The sequence below is a fragment of the Pararge aegeria genome, chromosome 3 (genome assembly GCF_905163445.1).
Source record: "Pararge aegeria chromosome 3, ilParAegt1.1, whole genome shotgun sequence".
NCBI lineage: Eukaryota > Metazoa > Arthropoda > Insecta > Lepidoptera > Nymphalidae > Pararge > Pararge aegeria.
The window spans coordinates 6,635,794-6,654,244 of record NC_053182.1 but is presented as its reverse complement, the minus strand read 5'-3'; the positions used below and the strand labels follow the sequence as shown (position 1 = coordinate 6,654,244).

Sequence of the window (18,451 nt, the reverse complement as noted above, 5' to 3'; positions counted from 1 at the left end):
AATGGAGAAAGCCGCTTTTTATGCGAGTTGTTTTCCATGGATTAGACAGGGCTTTTATGCATGTATGAAGTGCATGTCACTGGTAACACTCAAGAAGGGGAGATAATGTTCGCAATTCAACCAATTGATGACAACGAGGCATGGGAGGGGGTCCGAATTGTATTTGAAACGGTGCCAAGGTTAACGATTCGATGTAACAATCTGTAGCTTTAGTACAAGATTTGCTCGCTCGCAATCCAGGAGATGTTTTCGAGTATGGAAATACTTGAAAATCAGAGTAAAATGGACCTTATTTGCATTGAATTAAAGCTCAAATATGCCTAAAAGTCTTTAGCTGAGGCTCTTGGCAGAACGTTTGCAAAACAAAAATCAAAAGTACAGGAATTGCGAATCTAAAAGTAGAGATTTAAGGTCCATTTGACTGTGCCGATACACAGTTAGATGTGCGAAAATGACTTCTCGATTGCGGTCGAGCAATTCTTGTACTAAGGCTATGACTATAATTTATAGATACACATAAACAGACAATGCATGGGAGTGCCTTAGATCTCTTTCATAGATGATCACGATTCTGATATTACAAAATCGTGATTGTTATAGTGCATAGATTCCCAACCTTTTAAGCTATTTAGAAACCCGCGGTGGTTTCACTGTATCCCAGAAGGAAAAATCTACAAAACGAATGTTATTAAGTATGTATAGTAGGAACCCTCCGAGATCTCGGTACCAAATTTTTAAAGTGAAACTGTTGAGCTGAACCTAGTAAAAAAACCAAACAGAGACATTTTTATTATTAGTATAAGTATTAATTCTGGATTGTAGTAGGTTTTTGGGGAAAGTCAGTATCTTGTATATTATTCTAAGACCGGAAACTAAAACTTAATTTCAACAAAATTTGTTAACCTATATTGGAATTAACGAGTCTCTCAATTTGTTTCATAGAAACTGTTCATTTTTCTTAATGAAAAAGATACCCACGAACTACAACGAAAGACGACAGTCCGGTTCGTTGTTGCTGCTTGAAAAAGAGACAAACCAACAAACACACTTTTGCATTTATTATGTTACTTAAGATTACAGCTCTTAATGTCTTTCTGCAAGCAATATTCAAAATATAATCTGTTTACTACCTTAATAATAACAGCAAATCTAGATGCAAAATAAAGTTTAGAAACCGCTGGTCGCATTTAGTGCCTTTTTTTATCATACATTCGAAAAAAAATTCTCTAGAGCGTTGATAATTTATTTGAACGATAATGCATATTAGATTGTTTTTTTATTTGTGTAGATGATAAGATGAGAGCCACGTAGCCTATCCTAAGTCAACAAATCCACAATGAAGCAGCGTGGTTCCTCACTACTAAGCTTCTACTATATTATTTTATTACTGCTTTTATCTCTCTTAAGAGAAGAATCTGTGCCTAGACTTGAGACATGATGATGAAAAGTACATTCATTGTCACCATCAACCCAGCACCGGCCCACTACAAAGCACAGGTTTCCTCGCACAATAAGAAAGATTTAAGACCGTATTCTGGGATTGGTGTACTCCACACACCATTATGTAAAACTCTTAGGCACGCAGGTTTCTTCAGGATGTTTTCCTTCAACGTATAAGCAAGTGATATTTTAATTACTTAAATTAAAAAAGTTAGAGGTGAGTGCTGGTATTCGAACTCGGCTCCCTGAAAGTTAAAACGAGTTCCTACCCAATGCGCAATCACTACGTCACACATTTAATATAAAATTGTAATAACTACATCAACTATTTGTGCACATAGTCTTCTTTATTTTAGGCAATTGTTGTTGACAAATATTTGAATAAAAACTGTTTAGTAACATACTATTTATTTATTACTAGCATTAGATTGTACATTTACAATAACGTACATATTACGAGCTGAGCAGAACTAATAACGCATATAAAATTAAACCAGAGAAACGACATTTGAAGTTACTTAGTAGTTATGGCAGATAGTTTTTGTTACTTACATTGATACTCGTAAGTGATAGGTACTTAGGTAGATAGTAAATACTATCTCAGTCAACTTTTAAAATAAAGTTCATACACTCACAGTGGGCGATAACGCCAACGTGAAAATGAGCGCTGGAATATCTTATAATATAATTGAGTATCATTTTCTTAGAAACCACATCCCAAAGGTCAAGTTTGAAATATCATGACCCTTCCTTTAGTAATAAATTAAACAGCAAAATTAGTAAGGTTATTTATTTTAGCGATAGCTTTAATAAGAGTGTATACCTACTTAACATTACCTATACCTGCATATCATATATTCATATTATGAGTGCTAAATAAAACACTTGGAGCGTAAGAAAATAAGAAGACTTTACACAAAATTATCGTATGATAAGATAAGAGAGAGAGGGAGAGAGAAGAAAGTTTTCGCGGTGATATGAGAGAGTATGTAAAAGTCATTTAAAAGTCTAACTTGAAAAGGCTTTGACAGCAACTTTTTGCATAAATTATAACACGAGTAGGTACTCTGCTACTGTTACTACAATTTTTTTTCTTACCAGTCTTACCATGTTAACAATGTTTTCGTAACTTTCTAGTATTTAAAGTATCTTTAAAAATAGGAACAACACAATTTAAAAAAAAAAAAATTCTTTTTAAATTGTTTTTTATATATTTTTATAACATATTTTGATGCAAGCTTTTCTTGATATACTTGGACGTACTCGTTGCTATTTTTCAGTATCATGTAGTCGAAGTAAAATTCTTCTTCTTCTTCTGCTTGCGGCTCAGGGTCGCGTGACAGGGTGGGGTCGACCGGTTACGATCTATTGTGATGAAAAAAATCTTCTTAATACCATTTATTATCAAAGCCAAAGATTTAAGATCATAGTATAATCAAAAAAAAGTGAAACTAGTGATACTAATAAAACTAATCATATTAATAATTTTGTCTAATAGTTTCCCGCGTATAGGCGCAGCTATATACAATACAGTGAAAACGATCAAAAGAAAAATTAAGCATTATCTATATCGTAATATAAACAATGTTCTAATAAATGTGGTTCTTACGCTTGAAATATAAAAATAATATTGTAATTATTTCTTCTTCTTGTCCTTACCTAGCCCACGTTCTGTCGGCATGACATGTTTTCTCCAAATTTGAATAGAATACTAATAGTACCTAATTTACGACCGATCGCCTATAGTCAATTTATAATTTTCATTTTAGATAAGCCGATTTGCCTTGTTGCACATTGGAGTTTCTAGTAGAAAGATACTATGAGCTCTAACGATGCAGAAGGTATCACATGTATAATTCGTTTTATTTAGCAAGCAAAAGCGTTCAGGACTTATGTCGTTACGCATTAGGGTCAGCGCGACCGAGCGTCGTACTCGCATGCTCGAATTGATTTCCCACGGATTAAAACATAACGTCCTTGTTCAGTTCGAATACAGTCGCAATTATTATGCAAAATAGAAACATAATGAATGAAGCAAAATTTTAATTTCTCACCAATGCAGGAACTCGAAACATAAATCTATACACAATCTACATAATATTAATACGTGAAGAGAAAACTTGTGCATTTTATATATGCATGTATGCCATACATGGTATGGTGCCATATGTGGTAACGACAAATAAGATGTCTTCCTGCGGCTGTCGTGCAAACGAACTAAGGCAATATAACTGAAAACATGGTAGCTTCCTCTGTGCTAAAACTAGGTATACCATCTGCGACCACCAATCCGTCTGCCCAGCGTGGTGATTATAGACAAACCCTCCCGTTGGCCTTTAGTCCGGCAGTGGTTTATTATACGCTATTTATGACGGCCGATTGGCGTAGTTTGTAGCGACCCTGCTTTCTGAGTCCGAGGCCGCGGGTTTCCCACTACTGGAAAATGTTTGTGTGATGAGCATGAATGAAAATATTCATCAGTCATCTTAGTACCCATAACACAAGCTAGGCTAAAATTGGGGCTAGATGGCGATTTGTGTATTGTCGTAGTATATTTATTTATTTATTTATTTATTTATGATAATGATGATGATTATTATATATGTATGCATATACTTTCCACTTATGTGACGCGCCTGTCCTGCGCCTACATTGTTTTAAGGGCCCATGCGTGAGAAGATAATATAAGGAAGCGCTAAAATATATATTTTGTGTTACAAATATTAGAAAAACTTTTCAAAATTAATTGCAAGATAATCTGATATAGATTATCTTGCAATCAGCTTAACTGATTCTGACATATGAAGCTGACAGTAGACTTAAAAATTAAAATTGAACAAAGCAAATCATAATTTATTCGGTTCTAAACCTATTTAGCATTGAATTGAATTGAAGGCAATTACCCTCAGGACTTGTGTGGTAATGATTAAAATCAGCTGCCTAATTAATTATGCACCTATTTCTTATGTAATTGCGGCTAGTTTACATAACTCCAATAGTAGTCCAGTCCAGCGATATACTGATTTGATTACAGCGATGTTCAATATAATCCAGTGATAGCTACTGTAAGAAGGCAATGTTTGATGTACCTAAATTGTGCTGGTCCGCCGAGTAACTGGATTAGAAGTTTTATTTTCAATACTATCGTACAACGTGTTCAGTCCGGTATAACCTGAATCCAGACGTCTAATACTGTGTTATTAAAGCCATCTAGATTCCCTATCAAGGTAATTCCAGTGCACAGTTCATAGTGTTTGTAGAACACTAAGAACTAAATAGCTTTGAATAATAAAAACGACTTGTCCATTCCAGTGCAGCTCGCGAATAAATTTACCGGCACCAGTGACTTGAATGGTGTGAACCGGTCGTAAATCTGTATAACTATTTCTGTACCAGTTATTGTAGATACTAGAGTCTTTTAGCACAAGTTTTTTTAGTTTAAAAGAAAGGTCGGTATGACATATGCTAATTATATAAGTGGGTAGCGGATAACCGCGACTTCGTCCTTGTATGATTTGCAATACTTTAAATTATCGTGAACAAGTGTTCAAACTTTTATTTACTATTCTTAGCTTATTCTACATTCTGCTTGGGGACTGTTTAAGAAACCCATTAGAAGAAAGGTTTTTTATTTAAAGCTTTGTTTATCTAATGCTTCCCTGACTTCATAAACAGTAAATCACACATTCCTAAAACCCTCGTTTCACCCTTTAAGTTAAGGTGATCAAAAACCTTGAAAGAAACTTACCTTCTTTGAAAAACATAGGACTCTTAGGACTCTACAGTCTTTCAACCCCCGTTTTACACCTTTATATCAACTAGCCTATGTTAATCCATATATGTTATTCTCGGTCAGTGGTAGCTTACCTGTATCCTAATTGGACACGGTAACTGGTACGGTTAGCGGTATATATTCAATGTAGCACTGACTTTCAGGGCAAAACGTCATCCGCCGGGTTCGCTAGTAACTCCATAAAGTTATTGAATTACTTAAATTATCCCATTAGGCTCAACATTCAGTTTATGAGTCGAATAAAAAGGTAGTTAGATACCTAATCATCATCGTATCCGGCTAATATTACAGGGCACGGGTCTCGTCCCACAATGAGAAGGGTTTAAGCCACCACGCTGGCACAGTGTGGATTGGTGGACTCCACACACCTTTGAGATCATTATGGATAACTCTGAGGCATGCAAGTTTCCTCACGATCTTTTCTTCACCGTTGAAGCAATTTAAACAATTGCTTAAATACCTAATAATACCAGGTAATTACTTATTATACCTACACAGCCGGATAAAAATATTTTGAATCATAAATGTTCACACAATTACTTATAATAAAAGATTTAAGTTTGTATTTCAATTGTTGTAGAACGAGGTGAGTGCAATCCCCATCGAATGGACGACGATTTCTTGCTGAGGTTCTTACGGGCCCGCAATTTTGTACCGCAAAGAGCTCATAGATTGGTAAGTACAGCTCTTCGGTTTGAGTTGTGAACCGTGTACCCACCGGCTTCATTTACCAGTAAATCAATATTACCTTATTAACGTTTAAAAAAAAAGTTGCAGTTGTTTTACTGAAATTACACTCTTAGCCTATGCTACTCTCCTTATTTTCAGCTAACTTGATGCTGACAATCAAGTTGATTTGTTGCTTAGTTAGGACATAAAGGATGGATAAACAAACAAATACATTTAAAATATTAGTAAGGATTCAATATAATTGAAACATGTATAAAAACATAATATACATATCTTCAAACTTATATTTAATATTATAAATGCGAAAGTGTTCTGTTAACCACTTTTATCCCGGGAAAACATACGTTACTTCTCAAATGCTTTGTAAAAATCCGTAGTAAACACGGACAAATTATGTGACCAACTAATAGTTAAAATAATTCATACCCCATTTCTGCCATTCATTCCGAACGGGACTTCGAATTATTGATTTGTGACCTATTTTTGTGCTATACTATTGGCTACTTATAGATTTTCATTAGAATTTTAAAGTACGTAGGGACAACGTAGGTTATAAACCTTTACGTTACATTGAAAAATTTAGCCTTTTTTACGCTTATATGGAGTTTTCTTTTTTACAGAAATAACAGGTTAAGTTCCCATTTTCTCAGTGAGGTATTAAGGTTCTAAGTTCTAACTCATACTAAACCAATATAAAGCCAAATGGGACGAGTCTTAAATCTGTATCTTGGACTTCTTAATATAAAGATATTAATAATTTGACGGCCGATTGGCGCAGTTTGCAAGGCCGTGGGTTCGATTCCCACTACTGGAAATTGTTTGTGTGATGGGCATGAATGTTTTTCAGTGTCTGGGTGTTTATATGTATTTTCTTAGTATATATGTATATAATGCATATAAATATTTATCAGGCATTTTAGTACCCATAATACAAGCTACGCTTACTTTGGGGCTAGATGGCGATGTGTGTATTGTCGTAGTATATTAATTTATTTATGAATGAAACGATATAGACTCCAGTTTTCGATATTTTTCGGTTTTTAATTTATTGAGCAACACGTAAAATTTAATTTAAGTAAAATATAGGATTTGAGAGATTAAAGTATATTGCAAGGAAATCTAATTTACAAAATATAAAATATATTTATTGCCATAAATTTACATTTTATTTCAATTATTCACTCATATAATGAAAGCTATGTTTATGTTAAACGTAACATTTGGATTGATGTTAAAAGAGCTATTAACATTATAATGAAGTGCAACAAAAATGCAAAGTTTATGCAAATAATAAGTTTGCATTTTTTATAGTACATATTAAGTTTATATTAAATTTCAAAACCGTGAACCAGTATTTTATATTAAAACAGTTTTATAATTAACTAACAATAATATGACCTACGTTATGATATCTGATCTATTGAATCATTTCGAAGACAAAAAATGGAAATATGTGTCATATAAAGATATGTGCCTCAAACCCGCCCTTGAAATTTCCCTTTCAAATTTCGTCCATATAATATTATAGAATGATCGCTTTACGAAGTTTTATTTAAATAATTTTATACCAAAAGTAATAAAAAGTTAAAAACCGCCATACTTAGACTGTTGATATTACGACCCAGTTACATGAATCGTGCTCACGGCCAACCCGAATTTAATTGGTATGAACCTGACATTAATGATCAAGACCATATTATTAAGCTATTATATCATCAAAAGTTTTATTTCAATTAAATACATTTATATGCTATTCTAGAAACCCGCCCCAGCTTCAAACGGTTGCAATGAAAATACCAATGTGGGTCAGTTTGGAGTTATAAATAATAGAATGTCGTATTGCATTAATTGTCCACCAATCTGCACTAATTGACTATTGCCTAAACCCTTCTCACTGAGAGGAGACCATTGTCCTCTAGTGAGCCGGCAATGAGTTGATGATGAGTGCATTCATTTGAACCTACCTTGTAAAGCTTAGCTAGCGTTTGTAATTTAAGCGCTCAAAAATGTTTGTTACAATATAACATTACAATTGTTTGAACCTTCTTGTTTTTCCCAATATGCCTGTTTAGGTAGGGTATAAACCTTCGACTTGAACTACTCTATTTACTGCTGAAAACTGCATTGAAATCCGTTACGCAGTTTGAAACTTTGACTGACTTGTGACTTTGTTATATACTATGTGAAGATGGATAATAGGTCTACCGGAAAGTTCTGTCCGCTCTGGTTACAATCATTCAAAAAGTATTCCTGTGTGTAACAATGTATACACATTTTCGACGCAGATGAACTAAAACTAAGATCATTCTCGTTTTAGTGAAACGCGATCGTGTACCCATGGCTACCGACAAAGTTCATGTACGCCACTGTATTTTGTACGAATTCCAACAAGGAAGAAATTCTACAGAAGCGTATAGAAATTTATTGAAACTGTTTGGTGAAGGTACCGTTTCTGATAGAGCATGCAGAAGATGGTTTTGGGTACGAAAAATTTCATGTAGGTGATTTCGACCTTTCTGATAAGCCACGCTCTGGGCGACCATCTTTAATCGACGACGATACTGTCAAGATCATGTTAGAGGAAATTCTGTCGCATCCACCATACTCCTCGGACCTAGCACCATCTGATTATCACTTGTTTCTGTCCTTACAAAATTTCTTGAGGGCAAACCATTCAAGAACGAAGAAGATATCAGACAAGCACTGGTTCAATTTTTGGCCTCTCGAGATAAGACATTAAAAAAATATATATAATGTCGAATAAAATAAATTGGATCACGCTCTGCGTCATAATTATCCTTTTTAAGAAAGTACCTACTACTTAAACTCGATTATTAAACATAAATACCAAAATTTATTTTAAAAACATTTTATTAGCTGAATAAGGCTAAGAAACGGTATTGTAATGTATTCAGTGGACAGTGAATGTATGTTAAGATCGTAGAGTAAGCCCCTTAATTTAAACTTAATTTTAGAGTGTCAATTAATTAGATTTTATTACAAAGCTGCATAGCCCTTACAATATATAACAAGGCATCATGAAAAATACAATAAAAGAAGTAAAGGAATAAAAAATATAAAAAAAAAGAATACATAAAATTCTTATTGTTTTGATTTCGGAAATATGTAATTTTGCAACTATTCCCTTTTATACGACTTACAAAAAAGGAGGACCGATACTTTCCTTGCTACTTATATAAAAGAGAAAACATTTGATATAAAAAAATATATAATATATGTACTACGGCAATACACATATCGCCATCTAGTCCCAAAGTGGTTGCGTAGCGTAGTTATGGGTTCTGAGATGATTGATGATTTTATGAATAATAAAGATAGATACTTATAGATATATAGATAAACACCCAGACACTGAAACACAGTGTACACACAAACATTTTCCAGTTGTGGGAATCAACCCACGGCCTTGGACTCAGAAAGCAGGGTCACTGCTCACTGCGCCAATCGGCCGTCAAGTATGAATATGATCTAAACATACCTAGTAATTTTGTACACTTTACTTAGCACTGATTTAAAAATGTTGTAAAAAAAATATTTATTTCTTGCTTCTTATTTGTATAACAGAGTCGGTTTTGTTTTGTCTTAAGGAAGGCAGTCCGATTAAGGGAGTTTTTAAATAACCGTTTTTGCGTGACTATGAACTTTTCTTTGAGCGGGCGGAGCCAAACACATACCAGAGACGGGTTTATAAATCTACTAAACCTACCCGCGTAGCATCATTTATATTGGTATTCACTAACGCACTGATCACGTGACTATAGATAATAATATAGGTAAATTTGTAGACAAAAATGATACCTACAAAGACCTTTAGGATAGGAATGTCTTATTGTAAGAATCGTCTAGAATCCCAATTAATTTCCACCGTTGGATGAAAAAACCTGATTATCTACATAGAAGGTCAGATTGCCACATTCACGCAGGTATAGAGTATGTCTAAATATAATTATTATTACAAGAAAGAGTTATTTAAAAAAGTCCTTAAATAATTATTTTGCCAGCAGTTAGGTGATATGAACTCTTTACCTGTTGGTAACTTAGTGGCATAAATACCTACCATAAAATAAATTCTAGCTATACAAACGAAACAACGGATAATTTAAATTAGACCATGATAAATTTGGCACTCTAGGGGTATTTATTCTAGGTTTTTATTCCCTAGGTTTGTTGATTTTATAGCTGGTCCGAGCGAACACGCCGAAATTGTAAGGAAATTGTAAACACGAAATGTCATACGCGCACATTATACGCCATGAAACCATTCCTATCTATAATTTTGTCTCGTTGTAGTTAAATAAAAAATAATAATTGTCGATTAATAAACCTTTTATTATTTTCAGATGGTCAATTATTACCAATTCAAGGAGGAAAACCAGCATTTATTTGAAAATGTGTACCCGTTGGATCTCCGACGGATAGGCGATGCTAACGTACTGGCTGTGCCTCCATATCGTGACCAGAATGGACGGAGACTACTAATATATAGAATAGGTGTGTTACAATTGCTTTTTAGGATTTCGTAATCCAAGGGTGTTAAAACCTTATTACTTAGCCTCCACTCTCAGTCTGTTTGCCAGTGGGCTTTATTAGGTACAGAGTTTTTCTTTTGCCAACAAAAATATAAAAGTTTATAATTAAATACAGATACATTACGAGAAACGCGTATTTTGTTCGATCTTAATAATGTGAATGTTAAATGTAGTGTTTTTCAACTCAAATGTACGACAGGCGATTGGTACTATAAAATATGCCAAAAAAAACTCATCGTAAGTATACAATTCGCATGGAGATGTTTACCGTGAAAAACTTACAGCAATTTCTGTAAGTTTTTCATGGTAAACGTCTCCATGCGAATCTTAATTAATAAATAAAGTAAAGAAGTCTTCTTCTTTACTTTATTTATTAATTAAGATTGCGGGTAAACTTGGCTTTCGTTATAAAGGATAACAAAAGTATAACACTGGTTTCAGGCTGTTGGGATACTAAAGCGATAGCGGTAGATGAGCTCTTCAAAGCAACAATCTTCGCTCTTGAGCTGGGCATGTTAGAGCAACGTACCCAGATCTTAGGCGGAGTAGCGTTGTTCGATTTGGAGGATCTTGGTACTCAGCACGCATGGCAGATTACTCCATCTGTGGCCAACAAAATAGTCAAACTTTTAGTGGTAAGTTGATTTCTTACCTGCTTGCGAGATTATCGACCCTTGTGTGCCTTTATGCTGTCATCTTCATCATGCGTCTTTATATCCATATTGCGCCATGTGTTGATGGCAGATCAGAATACTGTTGTCACCACCCGTCCTCTTCCCAGGCAGCAACGTCATCTGTGCTACTACTACAATCTTAGGTCATCAACATTCATCATTGAGAGGCCTTTATTGCAGCAGTGGATTGTTAAAGGCTATTATGAAATAAAAATAAACCTCTAAAATAACGGTTTATACAATGTCTGATATTGTCAATTAACTAACTGTAAGGTTCAACACAAAATTAATTATAAACCAGCATAAATAAATAATATGTAAGTTTGGGATTTGCCAGTTCTCCACAACTTCGTGATTTAAGGCCGCATTTAGAACGCTTATAATATTAGGTATATTATACCTAGGTGATATATTAGGTATATTATACCTAATATATCACCTTCTTTGTACCTACGTTACGCGTATTATTTCTGCCAATTATATACCTACCGTTCGTAGTATTTGTTGTCGTAAACAATGTTTTGTTATCCATTCATTCACCAATTCCATTCTCAATTTAGAAGATAAAATCTGTGAAAATAATTTGGTAGCGTGGGCGTGTGAGACCCGTCGACCGTCGTCTACAATACTAGGTCGACGTACGCAAATATTTGTAACGTACAATATGGGGACAATAGCCTTACTTACTCGTACTTTAATAAGGTCCAAGTTTTCAATTGAGATCAATAGTCTTGAACAATGCCACGAGCATTCCACTTTTATTTTCTTCTTATTTATAATGTCAGAGTTCCGTACTCAATTAGCAAAACGGAGCCTTATTAATGTCAATCTAGGGGTGTTCGTTCGTATTTTGCTACGCTTTTTCTAGCTTGTAGACGTAATGAAGTAGAGATCTTAATCGTAGTCCTAACCATGTCTTTTTTTGTCTTACCTACAAGGAAATGGAATGCCTTCTGTTGGAAATAACAGTTTGTAATTTTAACATGCTCTTTCTTTTCTCCAGTCCAGTTTCCCTGCAACCACACATGCGATACATGTGATCAACCACTCGTGGATATTTGACAAAATGTACAATATGTTCAAACCCCTGCTGACATCTGAAATGCGGTCGAGAATATACTTCCACGGTTATGACGTCAGCTCTTTACACAAGCACATTCTTCCTGAGTACCTGCCAGAGAGGTACGGTGGAATATGGCCGGATTACCCGTACACGGTGTGGTTGGATTCGTTGAAGAAAAATGTCACTATTGCCCGAGAGGTCCTGGGATGCGGGTACAAATTCCGTGAGGAGGAAATATGTCCCGAGGTCGTGCGACAACTCAAAGAAGAAGGCATAAAGTTATCGTGAAAGTGGACGTTGAACTTTAGTCAGTTCGTGAACAAAACATTTTTAATTTAAACTTATGTACCTACCTAAATATTGTCATATTAAGGTGATTTTATTTTAATATACCTATTGTTATACGATTTCATCTCAATAAAATAATCTTTTAACTAATCGTTCATTCAGAGTACACTGACTTGTACACTGGCGTACAAGTCGTAGATTTTGAAATACAATATTGTTTACAATTTTTTTTTAATACTAAGTTCTATTATTGTGGCCGCTTTTCAGTCAGATTTGGAATTTCGTTGAAAGTATCTTTTAAGGCATTCAATACAGCGAAATTCTGCTAAACATGTCGCTTCTATTTGTTCCCTAGGTGTATACCTAATGTTCACCGCATACATATACCGCGACCTATATTTAAAAGTTCAATACATAAAAAAAACAATACTATGTAGAAACATGCCTTGTAAATTAGAGTTAATAAAGAACCTTTTGTTAATAAGTGTAACAAAATGCGTATCTAATATATTTTTTCGGTACTAGATAGATTCTGGATTCATTAGATTCGTGACGAGGTAAATTCGGGATAATTCAGATTCGCTATACGACAGACAAAATGCTTAATTTTTTGATAAGGATAAAATGATATTCAATGCAAAAAAACTAATAACTTATTTGCTTATTAATTAAATCATGGGAATTTAAAACTGTTAAAGCAACGTGAATAGGTAATGAATGTAACAGGCAACGATAATTGCAGGTTTCTTATGACGTCGGTTAATTACACACTGCTACGAGTATATATTACCAATGACGACACTCGTTTGTAATTAATAATTACTGCCGAAATTTACCGAGGCATAAATAATAGGAATTATAAATACACTTTATAAAATAGAATAAGCAATGCGTTGTATTCGTTTTTATAATAACAATTCAACAAGCCGATGGTACACCTGCTGCTTAGCGGAAACCTATCGCCTATAAACGGAGAAAAACTTCGCAGGGTATACAAAGGCACGTCCTGCTAAGTGCCGGCCGCCCTGTATTCATCAATCTTAGGCGTAGGTGTTAAGCCTCATGTACCCGTTATTAATTACACCAGCAACCGGAAACGTATAAGTAGGATTTAAAGTTTATCGAAATTAATAGTGAGCAGTAATTTTATATTTTTGGGCTCAAAGTTTTCTTTGAAGTATTATTTTTTGTAATAATAATAAAACCTTATTATTTTGCACTTTTGTTTAACGAACTTATCACTTAACTTTTTCGTATTTAAAAAAGGACTAAAAGCAAATCCGACAATACACTTCTTTGTAATATACAAGTAATAATATAATGTAAAAAACAATTTACTTTAAGTTTAGACTAAGTTAATAGTATGTAAAGAATATTTTTTAAGATTCGTCAAAAAACCTGTGATAAAACTTGATTTCGATGTTCAAAGTGCATCATTATCGTTTTTAGTATCAATTTGATGCTTATTGTATGGATTATGGTGCATTAATTCTAGTGGAAAATATTCATAGATAAACAATAATTTAAGCTACTTTACTGCCATATGTGCCTTATATTGTTTGTGAACCAAGTATTGTAACACTAACGATAAGTTACGTAATAAAATATAATCTTTTATTTTAAATATTTATTTTTGTATGAATCGTGTCAGACAAAAGGCCTCGAGGCCTTGGTGTTCTGTATGACTAGGTCCTAATCACGGGCTAATGTCAAAAGCTTAATTCCCAGATAACCGTATCCGCCCCACATGTTTATTGTGTGCACACCTATTCAATATTTAATTTCGAGGCTTATAACCTAAATGTCTAGGCACTGCATTACCATCATGATTCTAAGTCTATTTATGATATATATTTATCGCTAGTAGTATGGCTTTTTGTTACAGAGCTCGTCCGGGGAAGTACTACCGTCACGCTTATTTCTGCCGCTAAGCAGTATTGTTACAATGCTGTGTTTCGGGCTGAATAGAGATGAACAATAGGCTTAACGCCTACCAGAAAGCTTGGTGTGCTCAACAGAGCAAAACGTTACTTTGCGTCAAAGCATAGACTCCAGCTCTATAAAGGGCAAGTAAGACCTCACATAGAGTACTGCTCACATCTTTGGACTGGGGCACCTCTTTACCAACTCCATCCATTTGATCGGACACAAAAGCGGCCTGTTCGACTTGTTGACAATCCCAAATTGACTTGCAATTTGGAGTCCCTGGGGCACCGAAGAGATGTTAGCTCCCTTTGTGTGTTTCTATCGACTGTCAACGACAGTGTTCTGAAGAGTTGTTTGCATTGATACCTCCTTCCCTGTTATCTGACCACACCTCACGCTGTAGAATTAAATTCCACCCATCATCATCTGGATGCCTGGTATTCTTCTACTGTTCGAAATACCAGATCATTTCTACCGCGCACTTGCAAATTATGGGACAGTCTCCCATTTGATGTGTTTCCTCAAAAATACAATCTAGGGTTATTCAAGGGGCGGATAAACAAATTCCTTAAAAGCCGGCAACGCATCGGTGGCTCCTTTGGTGCTGCAGATGTTTATGGGCGATGGTGATCACTTAACATCAGGTGACCCACTTGCTCGTTTGCCCGATATTAATATTTTAAAAAAAGTCTCCGGATGGTGGACACCGGACGGCACGTTGCAGGACGTATTTCTTGCATGCTCTGCGAAGTGTTACTCTGTTTATAGGCGATAGTTTTCCACTTAGGTGGGCCCTCTGCTTAATCCGTCAATTGTAACTATAAAAAATTAGATAATATCCTACTTCTGTGCATACCTCTCTTTTATACCACCACACAGCTTCAATGTAGGGTGGTGGGTTATAACAATTATTATTCGGTACAAATTAGTGATAATAACTGAACCCAAGTCTAAGCAAACGCTAAATTTATACGCTCACGGATAAAAACCCACTAAACTTCTATAAAGAAATCTTTACCTAATATTGGCTTGGCCTGGGATTCGATTACAACACCGTGCAATTCGTAGTTGGGCACGCTTACTACTAGAACATCGAAGCAAAATAATTCTTAGAACATGACAAATCTATTAAGTTTTATTTAAAACTAACAGGTCTTTTCGAAGCCGTATACGAAGCACAACATAAGCACAGACAGTGAGAAATGATTGTTCTTAGAACTCAGTCAACAAATTCGGTCAAGTATTTAAGCTTTAAGGTATTCATATAATGATATTAAATAAAAGTAGGTTCCAGAGAAAAGGACTGCGACCGCTTTAACCCGGCCTGGAATGTACGGATAATCAAGAAACCCTATGTGACGTCAGCAACCGACGCCAGACAACAGAAAGATTAAATTTGTATAAGGTTTCTAATGGCACACTTAACGCCATTGATTTATTAGTTGAAATAAATAAAATGTTGTCCTTTTTAAAACCATCCCTTAGCACGACATTGTTACCCTCGCAATCGGAATCGTTATCGAGTATCGAAACGCTGGAAAGTCATAGTAAAATAAAACTTATCTACATTGGCATAAAGCTCAGTCCATAATTCTACAGCGTTTGTAAAATGAAAAAGTATAATGTAGAATTTGCGACTCTAAAGCAAGTAAAATGGGGTCCATTCTGCCATAGAGATATAATTATTTTTCCTTTACAAGCCTACAAATCATAAACTGAAGATTTAAGTTATATCTAACATCGCGGTTACTTCTACTTCATATGAAGACGCAAAAGTAAGCGATTATACTGTAATAGTGTAACAGAAATAATAAATACTTACTGATGTAGGTACCGTATAGTATGTTTCCGGGGCATCATTAGAATCTGAGTCTCTAATTGGAGAAAACGAATATAATGCTCAGTTTACAGAACCGATCACCCGCCATATACCTACCTACCATCGCTAGACTCAGAGCCATATCCACATTACCAACATCATCCTTTTATCTTATATAAAGATCTTGCAATAATAAAACAAGGTATGAAAAAAATCTTTCTAATCTAATTAATTACAAGGAAAAAACACCTTATCTTATAACATGATTAATAAAACCTTATCGTGAATCTTTTCCACTCCTCGTATAAGATTTCCTAGTTTCTAATGTCTCTTTGGATAGTTCCTCCGAGATTGCCTTTAAGCAAGATGAACGGCCTTTGTTCAATAGTTCACACCGAGGAAACTTATAATTGGATCGGGTTTTAAATAGTTCTATATCGTCCGTTTTGTTCTCAGGTATGTTGGCACATCTTTTGTACTTCCGAAGCGAGTTCATTATACGAGCGATAAAACATTCCTTATTTGATTTAGGAAAAGGTAGAATTTGGTGCATGGAAAGAGATTTGGTTGCGCATTGAGCGGAATTTTCTTGGATTTCCAAATGAGACTGGTTTTTCCGCTGGTCTTCACTAAAAGCAGAGTGGTTTTCTGAAATGCTACTTAGGTTACAGCAACTTTGAGAAGTTTGGCCTGATTCTGAGTTAACTAATGTAAAATGGATTTTATCTTGAAGTCGCTTTTTAAGAAAATGTACACTGGCTGTATAAAATAACTCTTCGTTAACAGGTTTCGCTAGAGCGGAGTCTAATGAATGGCTTGTTTTCGAACAGGTGTTTTTTGAACACGATGTCAATGATTGGTTCTCTTGCATAACTTGTACATTTCCGTTGTTTCTTTAATTTTCATCTTCATTCAGTGCTTTGTGCAATTATTAACAATTTGAATAAAATTTACATAAAAAATTACTATAGGTGTAATAATTATTTTGACAGGCAAACAGTCGTCAATGTGCAAATAGTATGTATATATGATTTTTATATATGTGCATACTCTTTGCACAGTGACTGTTCAGAATTATATAATAATAATATTAATATATTTTTATTAATTATATTTTACTTTCATTACTTTCAGAATTACAATCGTTATTTTTTTGAAAAGTAAGTAACTCAAATTAACACTCTTTTTTAAAATAAAACTGCTAAAAGCAATAATAGAAGCACCGTGTACTAAACCACCAACTCGTAGTAATAATATTGGTATTGTTCCCGCATTTGAGTATGGCATTTAATGGTTCGATTATTGAAAAAAATTTGATCCAAAATTAAACTTAACGCCAGTGAAACTGTAGGGTTATTTATATGATAAAGCTAAAAGTTCTGATTTTTTTTTAGCATATTTTGTTGTGAAGATTTTTTTCTAGTTGGTCTAGCGAATTAGAAATAATCTTGTTACGTTTTAATACCTTTTTAAACAACTCCAAAAAAGGAGGTTCTCAAATAATCGGAATCTTAGAATACGATTCTAAGATTTCGATTATTTACACAATTTCGATATATACACAATTTAAAAATATCAGTAGTACTACACACACTAAATTAAATGTCAAACGTCTATCAAATAAACTGTTTCTACGGGATTGTTTATTAATATTTCCAAATTTATCTAACGTAGCTTTTGACCCTCTTTGCCTTTTATTTTTTTACGCTCTTTTCATAGATTCAAGAGCTGCGAATAAACTTCCGCGGTTGCCCCAGATTTATATAGCAAAAATTGGATATGCCAGAAAAACAAAAGAAAAATTGACAAGTTATCAATTTTTTCCGTATACGTAAACATGAGGTCGTTGATCGTACCCCTGGGGTCCCTACTCTTTGTTTCTTAAACATTGATGGATCATTCGCCATCTAACTCCAAGTGTTCCGATAAAATATAAATTTTCTTACATTCAAATAAAAGTGATGGATGTAATGCCTTCTAAAAAGTATTGTTCCGAATAACAATAAAAAATTGGTATTTCAGACATTCGAGGGTCAGTACCCCATTAGTGATCCGTCACGTACGAAGAGAAAATGTTTGCATATATTTATTTATTTATTTATTTTTATTAGGACTACCAACAAAATTACATGTATTATAGTTATGAATAAAGCTAGCCTTAGGTTACAAATGACACATAATTTCACTTATAGGTAGTCACAGCATGCA

The 18,451-nt window shown here is 34.4% G+C and overlaps 1 protein-coding gene across 1 annotated transcript in view; it reads left to right on the top strand.

The window, feature by feature from the left end:
- Positions 1-14,126, top strand: part of LOC120637095 (alpha-tocopherol transfer protein-like) — a 37,065-nt gene extending 22,939 nt beyond the window's left edge. Inside the window, exons 3-6 of the mRNA XM_039908733.1 lie at positions 5,814-5,908; positions 10,285-10,435; positions 10,915-11,108; positions 12,151-14,126. Coding sequence (XP_039764667.1) covers positions 5,814-5,908; positions 10,285-10,435; positions 10,915-11,108; positions 12,151-12,498 — 788 coding nt within the window. The 3' untranslated portion in view covers positions 12,499-14,126. The remainder of the gene's footprint in view (positions 1-5,813; positions 5,909-10,284; positions 10,436-10,914; positions 11,109-12,150) is intronic.
- Positions 14,127-18,451: the final 4,325 nt, after the last annotated feature.